The sequence below is a fragment of the Lactuca virosa genome, chromosome 2, assembly GCF_052849685.1.
Source record: "Lactuca virosa cultivar CGN04683 chromosome 2, Lactuca_virosa_CGN04683_v6, whole genome shotgun sequence".
In the NCBI taxonomy this organism is placed as follows: domain Eukaryota; kingdom Viridiplantae; phylum Streptophyta; class Magnoliopsida; order Asterales; family Asteraceae; genus Lactuca; species Lactuca virosa.
The window spans coordinates 294,384,804-294,396,796 of record NC_136427.1 but is presented as its reverse complement, the minus strand read 5'-3'; the positions used below and the strand labels follow the sequence as shown (position 1 = coordinate 294,396,796).

The window sequence follows — 11,993 nt, the reverse complement described above, 5'->3', positions numbered from 1 at the left end:
ATATATATATATATATATATATATATATATATATATATATATATATATAGGGTGAGGTTCAATAGAGAACCATAATTAACCAAGGAACCAAGGAACCAATCTTTTTTTCAACTTTTAGAACTTATTTTTTATCAAAAAAAAACTAAAAATACAGAAATTCATAACCTTTTATCCTTTTTCCAATGATATTAAATTCGAATTTTTTTACGTCAAATTCACAATGTGAATCCGGATTCACACGGTGAGTCCGAAAAATATTTCTCACATTCACAATGTTAATATATGAATTTAGATTTTTTTAGATTTTTTTTTCGATAAAGAATAAGCTCTAGAAATTGAAATAAAGATTTGGTTACTTGAAGAACCAATAATTATGGTTCTTTATTGAACTTTTTCATATATATATATATATATATATATATATATATATATATATATATATATATATATATATATAACTTCTTAAAAAATAATCAACAAAATTAGTCAAAATATGCTCGATAGATAGTAAACGTTATCTTATTGATTTATAAATACATAACTTGTTATAATAATTTTTATTAAGCATTATAATTTTCTCCTGACAACCAAAACTCCATATGTAATAGATATGAAGAACATATATTTTCTTCTTAAATTGTTAATTTTATGGAATTTTTAATTTGGCTTAGACTTTATTTATTTAATATTTATATATAAGTTATTAATGACATATAATTAAATATAAGATTTCGGTTCGGTTTCCATATAAAACCATAACCGAACCATTACTTATCGGTTAACAAAAAACAAAGTCAAACTATTAGTTTTAAAAATGATTCGGTTGTATCGGTTAATTCAATTTTAGTTTGGTTTTTTGGTTATTATACTCACCCCTATACCTGTTAGCCAAAAATCTAAATTCACCATATATTGGCTTTAGAAAACTTGTGGAGCATCATTTCCACTAACAAGGAAACTTCCCTTTCACCACCACTACCTCCAATTTGACCATCCAAGAGACTTTTTGGTGCTTTAACCCAGAAAAGCGAATTTTCTGACGGTGAATCTATATATATATATTGATTATATTCCCACCACCCCACCAAATTTCTACAAATTAAATTTAATCAAACACTTAATGATTATAAACTCTAATATGCTCCTAAATTATAACAGTTATCATAAAGCGACCCGCTTTCTTTTGGAAAAACTCGCAGAGCAAAAAAAGTTCTACCAATCCGACATCTCAAATATTTGTTATGATCAAACTTGATCTATAAATTACCAGTAGATGATCTATAAAGTATTATTATAAACTTGGATATTATCATGATTACCGGTAGATGATTTCCCTCATCGTTGCCTTCCTCAAAAACTTATTTGTTGTATTACACACCATACTTGTTTAAGTAACTATGAAACAACTTTTCAAAAATATTATTGAAATTACTAACTTGATTTCGGATAAAATTATGGTCTTTTAGTTAAACCTAAAATTGATGACTATATTTTTAATTAAAGTTAGTAACCCGCCATAATTTATAATAAGATTTAAAGTGGCGGCACTAGTAAAAGCCACCGAAAGCTCCAAAAAGTATGTTCAGAACATGAGTTTAAGTGAACTAGGTACTAAAATTAATGCTTAGACTTAAACTATAAGTGTTCTAGGTGATTTAGAAAATTTTAGGATCTTAATTAAGAAAGTATGTGTCTTTTTTTTTAATAGTTTAATTAATATATTAGTTTTAACATTCAGATCCATTAGAATGTTTAAAACAAGAAGTCAAGCCCCGAGTGTTGAAGAAAATGAAGTTGATGGAAACATTACTAGGTACTAAAACTAATGCTTAGACTTAAACTATAAGTGTTCTAGGTGATTTAGAAAATTTTAGGATCTTAATTAAGAAAGTATGTGTCTATGTTTTTAATAGTTTAATTAATATATTAGTTTTAACATTCAAATCCATTAGAATGTTTAAAACAAGAAGTCAAGCCCCGAGTGTTGAAGAAAATGAAGTTGATGGAAACATTAACATTCAAGTTGAACCAACTATGTTGGGCAAGATTCAAGCTTTGTTGATTGAAATACCGATTTGGAACACCTTACAGAAATTTTATCTCCTAATAAACTTTAATTAGTAAGCTGTATTTCATTTTTCATGGCTCAAAAGATCTAAGCCCCAACCCCGACCACTTTTCTATAGAAACCTACTCAACAAGTCTCGGAAGCATAAGAAAAAAGTCAACTTAGTAGCAGTAACACCGTTTTACTCCAACGTAATCACACTCGGGCTTCGTCCTTCCCCATCTTCCATTGCCACGTCAGCAGCGTTTATGGTGGTCCCGTTGACTTCAAGCTGACTCACATCACCATTGCTCTTTTCATTTCCAGGAATCTTGGAGACTTCTTCATGTATCACTTCCAGTGGTTCAAGTTTCTTTTTCAGCTTAAAACCTGCACCAGGTTTGTTCGCCAAATATGCCTCAACTGATTGAACCGGATTCTCCTCAACTATCTTGCACATCTACAGACTACGATATCACAAACAACAATTTAGCTAAAATAAATTTAATTTTACACAAAAAAGAAATTAACCCAAATTTAGTTACTTCGTTATAATGGCGGGCCATTGCGAAACGATCCTTTTTATCATCACAAACTATTGTTGTTATTTCTTCTGGAGCTGTAAGAAAAGACAAAATAGATTTTATAAAAGATTGCAAATTTTGACTTGATAGTTTTTGGTAAAGTTTGACTTACAGATGACTTGGATTTGAGGCATCTCACCAATCATCTGTGTCATTAGGGCTTGCACTTGGTCTGTCCACAACCTTTTGTTGAGTTACCATGTCATCATTCCGAATCTCATTGGGTTTTTGTCACCCTATTTTATTAAAAAAAACAAAAAATAAGCAAAACAGCATAAATAATAATTGTTTCTGCAGTGGCAAGGTTAATACCCAAACCACCATGTTACGGACCAAGTTTCTGGAAAATTCCACGATCGTCTAGAGAACTCTGGAACGATCAAGTATACTCGAGAAGTCTCCGGAGAGATCAAGAATGCTCTACGGGACCCTGGAAGATACTAGAATATTATAGATGTCCGTGGAACAAAGGAGAACGATCCGGAATAATCAAGAAGGCACTAGACGAAGCTAGAACGACCCGGAAGACTTTGGAACGATCTAGAACACGCTAGATCATACAAGAACGATTTGGATAATGTCGGGACAACCTAGAGATTTCTAGAGCATCGTAGACAAGTGTACCATATTCTAGAGTCTTGTAAAATCCATGTATATAATAGGAAGAGTCTAGATTAGTCAAGAATGATCGAGACCTAGAAACTTCCATTTGAGGAGGTGTAAGGTTCCTATAAATAGGGAGAAGGGCTTATTTGCCCAAATCATTCTGAAGTTGCCTTGTAAAGTAGTCGAGTCTTATATAGAAGCTTTATTTCTTACTTTCGTAGCATCCCTTATCGCATCTCTTGCTATCCTAGTCGTTAGTACATCGTAAGGAAGCGTTCCAAGCCTGACTTAGTCGAAGAAGCACTAAGTGGCACACAGTATTGACTAGTCTAAAAGAGTCATCCCATGACAACTAACTCTAGTAGATAGCAGAAAGCAAAATCTAGAAGAATTACCGACATTGAACCTATCAATTCGAACTTGTCTTTCCCCACCACTAAATTTTCCATCAAATCCTTCATATAGCCATTTCTAGAAAAAGAAAAAAAAAGAAGTAAAGGTCAAATCAATCCAAATGAAAGGGCAAACCGGTTCAACATCCATACCTTGTAATTGCAGTAATCTTCAAGCAAATCCAACATGTGCTGAAATTGTGTATAGATTAAAACTCTATGCCCTTGCTCTTTAAGCTTCACCATCATTTTATCCAAAAGCTGCAGTTTCCCAAAAGATTCCAACAGTTGTCTGACACATGAAAATGGACATCAATGCACAAGAAAGAAAAGAACAAAGATAAGAAACATAACAAAAGCTAAAATATATTTTAATTGTAGAACTCATTGGTGTCTTCTAGTTCAACTCCCTCCAGCATAAAAGGATGACAAAGGAGCTTGCACAATTCCATAACCACATTCATCTTGGCTTGAAATTCAGGAGATTTAGGCTTACGAAATCTGCGAGACTTATTAGCAGGATCTTCTACTGGAATTATCTTCAAGGCCTCGCCACACTTACACTGAAAAAAAGAATTGTAATTTCTTAAAATATAATCAAAAACACGAAAAATAAAACAAAAAACAAAACAATACCTGGCGGTCTTCACTTAGTCGACTGCTCTCTTCCCAGTCTATTTCCAAGACTATCTTATCACCGCATTTGTCACATTTACAAGTCAGGCAGCTACCTAAGGGGCGAATGGTTTTAATACGGTGTCGTGTCCTAACACGCATGCGAAATGTATAGTCTTGTGAAACCATTTGCTGCATAAATGTGAGAAAGACTCAATAAACGCAGGAACAAGTATAACTTAAGACATTGTAACAAGAATTTGTCCTAAGAAATCACACCAGATAAACCCAATTCTTATATTAGACAAGAAAGCAAAAAGAAAACCCTAAAAATTCGATTCAATGTTAACAAAAAGAAAACTAGGGTTTTCAATTCAAGTCAATTCAATAACAGAAGACGAGCAGAGAAGATAAATATTTTTGGAAAAAAAAAAAAAAAAACCCTAGTGTTTTCGAGATTAAAGAACATGAATACAAAAACACAAATCCAATTAGGAAGGCCAGAACAAACTAACATTCACGATTGGAGGAGCAATTGGCGATCGAGAGTGTTTAAACATTTTTGAAAGATGACCGTTTTCTGGGAGGGAAGAAGCTGATAAATGCGCCATCGTTTAAGTTAACTTGTTGTTAATGACTTGACGGGGGAATCGAAGAGGTTGAGGTTAGTATTAAATAGGAAGGGAGCGTGTGATTTTGATTTTAGAAAAAATTACAAAAATAGCCACTTTTGCTAATCAATTTGTAGAAAATAGTCAAAAAAACCAAGATTACAATTTTAGCCACTAAAATCATAGATGGATTAGGGCCATCTGCGATTGCTCCTCCATACCTGCGAATGTACAAGCTTTTAAAGCGTGGACGTGCATCAAGTGTTGTACGTTCGCAGATTATGAGTTTTTTGGGTTTACATACCAATCCTCCACCCCAAGTCGCATATGAACTGCAGTCTGCGATTTCCTCTGCTGTTCATCTGTGATTTGGCGGTAAAAAATTTTAATTTTTTGTTTTTTTTATTTTGACTATGAAATTGATAAGTTTGACTACGAAATTACCAGATTATATATACAAATTTGCAAAAAATTATCACTTTAACAGTTATTTCTTTGAAAGATTTGTTTAAAACCTCTGTAATAAAATGAGTGAATATTTGGTTTGCGTTGTAACTGGCGGGAGGTGGGAGTTTGTAGAGACAAATCTGGAATATGTATGTCCACAAGGATGAATTTCTGAATTCGCTTTGATATTTTCGGAGTATATTAGTTATAGTGATTTTATATCTTTGGTGAAAATGAAAACCGGTTTGTTAGATAGATATAAAATTAGTCTTCGCTTCCATCATCCTGAATTGAATCATTATATAGCCATAGTTGAAGACATTGATTGTAATACCGTAAATTTTTGAATAAATTTTTCATTTTTAAAATCATATAATTCTCATAACACATTTCACAAAAATCTCATTTATTTAATTTTATAAAACACAACTCCATAATTGTTTGATTAATAATCCAGGATCCTCAAAACATAGCTTTTTCACAAAAATCTCATTTATTTAATTTTATAAAACACAACTCCATAATTGTTTGATTAATAATCCAGGATCCTCAAAACATAGCTTTTTCTCTGTTGTGTACAATCAAGTCGGTGCCTTTCCACGATTCTGAGAAAACCTGAAACACATAACACATAACACGGTAAGCACGAAGCTTAGTGAGTTCCCCAAAATACCATGCACAAATAATTAGCCACTCGAGGCCATAGCTCTGTAAGACCTTCCGGTCAATGTGTCTCAATGGGACCCTCCAGTCCCACAACTCGTTGGACCCTCCGGTCCGGTCTAAGTGAGAACCTTCCGGTCTCACTACTCATTGGACCCTCCGGTCCGGTCTAAGTGAGGACCCTCCGGTCTCGTACTCTGATGGACCCTCCGGTCCTAACTCTGATGGCTCTGAGTAATATACATCATAAATCACAAAGAAATAATGCAGGATATCACAATACACAATATAAACACATAAGACATCTCAGTCACACAAAATACCACTCATGGTAAGTATAGTGAGGAGACTCGCCTCGCAAGCAAGCTAGTAATAGTCTCGTACGCGGAAATCTTGAACTAGCCTCCACCTAACACATAGGGTAAACATCTCTAATTATTACTCTATTCATACTCAAATACACCAAAGGCTATTCTATCTCTCTGTCTAACTCTTGAAGTGGATAAAAGACCATTTTACCCCTCCATGGTCTCCATTACTCATGGTTAACCCAACCCTATAGTCAACCGAAGTCAAACTCAAGTCAACAGTCCATGTTTGACCCGACTCGCCGAGTGCACCCTTGTGACTCGTCGAGTCCACTCATTTCCTTAGAAGTCTCGTGAAAGTCCAGCTCAGCTCGGCGAGTTGACCCCCAACTCGCCGAGTTATTGCATGGTTCAGCTCTTCGGGACAAACCCTAACCAACTCGTCGAGTCGGCTCATCGACTCGGCGACTCCATCCAAACCCATTTCTCATTCAAACAATTTCCAGGCAGAAAACCTTCCCAAACTCCAGATCCAGCCTCCCAAGGCTCGAATGTCACGTAAAGCTTCGATCTTTACGTTTATGTATGGCGTAATAGCTCCATAACATCAACTACATGCTCTCACAAGGGTTGGACACACAAGATCTCACTTCTAACCCAATAAAGCTCAGGTCCTAGGGCTCACAAGACCTCCTACATTCCAGATCTGAGATTTCAACCTCAAATCATGTTTCATTTAACTCATAGGTACAAAAGAATGGGAGAAAAGCCCTAAAACTCCCAAAAATGAGATCAAGCACAAGGAATGGACAAGATGAGAATTTTGTACCTCCACACAGCAGCTAATGCACTCAAAACCACAGATCTACAGCCTTTCTTTGATCCAAATCACGTAGCTCTTCATCCTCCTTCATAGAAGTGCACCAAGATTGCCCACAATGAACCCACACTCACTCCACAAAGGATAGAACGGTTTTAGGGTTTCTCTCAGGCTCTCAAGGGTGAGTGGAGGCGGAAATGAGGGCCTAAAGCCCCTTAAATAGGTCACAAACCCGGAGATTTAGGGTTTCTCTGACCAGCACCTACTCGGCGAGTCAGCTCTCCGACTCGTCGAGTCCGTTCATTAAATCCTCGCGAGCAACTCGACTCGACTCGGCGAGTCAGACTCACGACTCGTCGAGTCACTCTCTAAATCTCAAGGTTAAGCATTCATTAATATATATCTGAAAATCCGGATGTTACATTAATGTTAGAATGTTGATCAACGTAATCAAATCGGTTGGAGGAAAAGCTGTGAAAGTGTTTGTGGTGGCTGATGAAGGTCATGCGGTTACGGAGGGTGGCGAGAGAGGAAATTAGCCGTTTGCTAACTTATCCAGCGATAAGGGGAGCAACAACCCAATAGGTACTTTCATGACTCCTAGTGTACATCAGTTTCATAGTGTTGCTGAAAATGTAAATGTGATGTATTCACCTATTCACTATGTGGATCCTGAAAATTACAAGTACGTTGGTGATGATGATGTTGCTACATATCTTAATGACGTGGGTGACTGTTATGTTAACGTTCCCCAACACGAAGTTAAGGTTATCAATAGGGGTGGAGTAGATGAAACTAAAAAGAAAAAATTTATGATTCAGAAAGATGAAAATCTACATGGTTACGGGGGTTTTGCTGATGTTGCTGATGTAGATTTAGATATATCTGACTTAGAAAGTAATCCCGAAGGAGATGAGTTGGGTGATGAACCTAAACCTAAGTTTTCCTATAACCTTTTTTATGATATTCCCCCTCTACCGGCATGTCCAGTTGATGGTAATGAAAAAATCCCATCACAGAGGGTAGACTCTAATCAAAAGATTGAATGCCTCCAGATATTTGAAAACAAAGACCTTCTAAAACAAGCGATTGGGAAAAAATGTCTTGAAGAAGGTTTTCAGACGAAGACAAATAGATAGACCAAATCAAGGTATGAGGTTGTGTGTGTTGGGAAAAATTGTTCTTGGTTAATAAGAGCAAAAGGAATCAAAAATTCTGACGGACTTTTCCAAGTGAAAAAATTTGTTGACGTCCACACATGTTCTTCAACAATCTTGCAACCTAATCATCGACAAGCAAACAAACATGTGTTGGGTGAATATATTGTTGATGTTTTGGCTGAAGATTATAGTAGAGTATATTAAGGAGAAGATATTGTTAACGATATGAATGCACAATTGAAAATCAGTATCTCATACCATCAGGCTTGGCATGCGAAGCAATATGCACTGTTGTTGTTAAGGGGTACCAAAGAGGATTCATTTACCAAACTTCCAGCTTATTCCCACAATTTGGTTAAACATAATCCTGGCACTGTGACACAAATTCAAACAGATGCTAATGATCGGTTTGAGTTCTTGTATATCGCACTTGGTTGCTCGGTCAGTATTACTATATTTTATTATTATTTTTGTGATGTACTTAACTATAATCAGTATTTTTGAATAGATTTACAATGTATTGTAGGTACGCTCTTTTGTCAATTGTTGTAAGCCGGCCCTTGTAGTAGATGGAGCCCACCTAAAGGGCGAGTTCAAAGGTACCATGTTACTTGCAGTTACTAAGGACGGACAAAACTAAATATTACCGGTTGCATATGGTATATGCAAAAGTGAGCCTACAGATTCTTGGACATGGTTTTTTCAAAAACTACGTGATTGCATAGGCAATATGGAGGATCTTACAATTATATCTGATAGGGCTCCATTTATAGCGACATCTGTTGCCAACATTTTTCCTCACGCGCATCACGGAATATGTGGTGTCCATTTGTATTTCAAAATAGTATCTAGATACGGGAAAAGTAAGACAGTTAAATCAATTTTTTGGGAGGCTTGTAGAGCCTATACAGTTGATGCTTTTAATGCTGCCATGGACAGAATGAGGAGGACAAAAGAAGAAGTATGGGAATACTTACGAAGTATAAATCCTGAAACTTGGTCTAGGGCACATTTTAAAGGCAACCGATGCAATCTTATGTCTTCCAACAGTGTAGAGTCTATAAATGCATTATCTAGACATGCACGTAAGGTGCCGATCCTGATGTTGATCGACTTTTTTCGTGCAACAATGCAACAATGGTGCTTTCAAAGACGAAACTTTGCAGGTAGTAAGTTGTAATATTAATGTTTGTGTCAAATGTTATTGATCTTAACTGTGTAATTTTCTCTTTTTTTTAGCGGAAGCAACAACAACACTCACCCCTTGGGCCGATGATATTGTAAAAAAAATACTTTTACTAATTGGGATGTTCGCATGATCTCAAGACATAGATGCGAGGACAAAAAGGGGAGAAAAAGTGTCATTGTTGATTTCCAAGAAATGACATATACATGTAGGCAGTGGCAACTTGACGGCATACCTTGTGGCCATGTCATAAGAGTGCTAACAGTCAACAATTATGATGACTGCTCCATTTACGCTTTAAAAGCTTACTATACCGACACATTAAGATGTTGTTCTTTTGCTTTTATATTATAATTTAGTTTTAACATCACAAGACTAAAATAAGTTTTTATACTTGATTTTTATAAATAGTGTGAAAATAACGCTAAACAAACAAAATTTTATTAAACTCGATAAAAATACATATAGCAAACCCAAGACATATAATAAACTTACAACAAATTTTTACCAATAATTAACCTCAGGGAACTGCAATGGATACTTATCTTTCTCCATTGTTATATAGTCATCCCTAATTCTCATTATATCTTCTAAACGGTCCTTTTGCAGCCTAAGATCTATCATCTCTGCATCCTTGTCAGCAAACAATTTTTCAGTCATTTTGATAGTCGTATTAGTCTTTTTTATCCATTCTTCATGTTCTTTGATTTTATTTTTATTAATCTCTATCCATTCTTGAGCGTCTTTGCAATCTGATGCAATAACTTCACGACGTTCAGTGAGAAACCGGGACGACTCTTTATCTTGTTTTTGTTGTTCTTCAGCCCATTGCAATTCTTGAAAATTTCATTGGACATATATGGCCCTTTCGAAGAGGGTGCAACAAAAGGGTCGACTGTATCACAATAGTAACAATCTACTTCGGCGCACGAGCATATTTGGAAATTTAAAGATGAACTCATAATAAAGTTGAGAATAGATATATTATTTTTAATAAGAAAAACGATCATATATGTGATATTTATACACCCCAGTAATATGCAAATCATAGTCCAAAGGCAACCATTTCTGTCACACCCCCAACCGGCGGCGGAAACACTGGGCTGTGTGGCTTCATCTTTGGATCACAATTATTAAGCATATATTGAAAAGTACAAAAATACATACCTTTATTAATATTAAACATGAGTTACATCGTTCCTATCCTTCTAGTATATTGTTATAACCAAAATATGTTATATGACTTCTTCGAAAATAAAAGTGGAACGGTAGCTAAAAACTAAAGCTGCCATACTCTTGCAATATCAAAAGTATGTTTTTACCATATATGGGATAATAGTTTTTCTTAAAATGTGTAAAACAAAATAAGAGTTTGTAATCCTATACAAATGAAAGAGGCTACGTATAAATACTATTTCAATTCTATACGATTGTTCTGGCTACGTATAAATACTATTTCAATTCTATACAAGTGTTCTGGCTACGTATAAATACTATTTCAAATCTATACGAGTGTTCTGGCTACGTATAAATACTATTTCAATTATATACGAGTGTTTGTGTAACGCCCGGGTTTCGAGGCTAAGCATTTTAGACGATGTAATAGTCTAGGTCAACTATTGTAACTCTTTTAATGTAATAAAGATGAAATATTTGAGTATTTTGTGAATTATGTGAATTTATGTGCTTATTATTTAATTATAAATGTATAATTAATAAAGAATAAAAATAAGCGTCAAAATTAAAGTATGTGATAAGCCCGATATCTTTACATAAAGTTGTAGTGGTCGAAACAATGATTCCGGAGATATAAAGAACGCCGAAATCCGAGTTATAACGAAGAAGTTATGACCCGTCAAAGTTTTGTGATGGAACCGGCACGATACCGGGAAGCGTAAATAGTGAATTTTCGATAGAGCGACTTTTAGCCTTAGCAATCTAAACGAAAGTCGTAGAATACATTAAACCGAGAGTGTCCAAAAAAAGAACGCCCAAAATCTGACTTCGTATGAGGAAGTTATGATTTTTCGAAGTTTCGGCTTAGCAGTGTACAGCCCGAAATTCAAATATTAGATCGAGCAGTTTTTAGCCAACACAACCTAAACGAGAATCGAAGATCTCATTAATAGTAGCATAACGATAAAAAGACAGACGAAAACGGACGTCGGATGAAGAAGTTATGAATTTTTAACGGACCAATCCTGTTCCGGCCTGTTAAAAATATAACTTTTAAAATAAAGTCAAAGTTAGCCGACGAAGTCTAAACGAAAGTTGTAGAGTACGTTCCCGCCTACGCGTGGATATAAAGAACGTCGAAAACGGAGCTCGTATACAAAAGTTATGATTTTTAGAAGTTAAGTGTGCAATTTGCGAAACTGTGATGACGTGGCAAGATCCTAGCCGTTGCTTGATCCCCACGGTCTCGCATCCGATGAACGCCAAGTCGCCTCGCGTCTAAGGCTGGTACGCCGCGCGTCCAAGGCTGGTACGCCCAGCGTACCTCCGGACTTGATCCTCTTGCGAGTGCGAGCCAGCTGTGCGAAGCTGGCACCCT

At 35.6% G+C, this 11,993-nt stretch overlaps 1 protein-coding gene across 1 annotated transcript; it reads left to right on the top strand.

Moving 5' to 3' along the window:
* The first annotated feature begins 8,478 nt into the window (after positions 1–8,478).
* On the top strand, positions 8,479–9,572 carry LOC145158665 (uncharacterized). Its single transcript, XM_079077526.1, has 4 exons — positions 8,479–8,694; positions 8,780–8,852; positions 8,979–9,419; positions 9,493–9,572. Exons 1-4 carry the CDS (start codon positions 8,479–8,481, stop codon positions 9,570–9,572), a joined length of 810 nt encoding a protein of 269 aa, XP_078933652.1.
* Positions 9,573–11,993: the final 2,421 nt, after the last annotated feature.

What these genes read in the sequence shown, in the direction of transcription:
- LOC145158665 (XM_079077526.1), top strand. Translation starts at nt 8,479, where the DNA reads ATGAATGCACAATTGAAAATCAGTATCTCATACCATCAGGCTTGGCAT. An exon ending in ATATCGCACTTGGTTGCTCG is followed by an intron (nt 8,695 to 8,779) that starts GTCAGTATTACT and finishes AATGTATTGTAG; the next exon opens with GTACGCTCTTTTGTCAATTG. An exon ending in CCTAAAGGGCGAGTTCAAAG is followed by an intron (nt 8,853 to 8,978) that starts GTACCATGTTAC and finishes GTGATTGCATAG; the next exon opens with GCAATATGGAGGATCTTACA.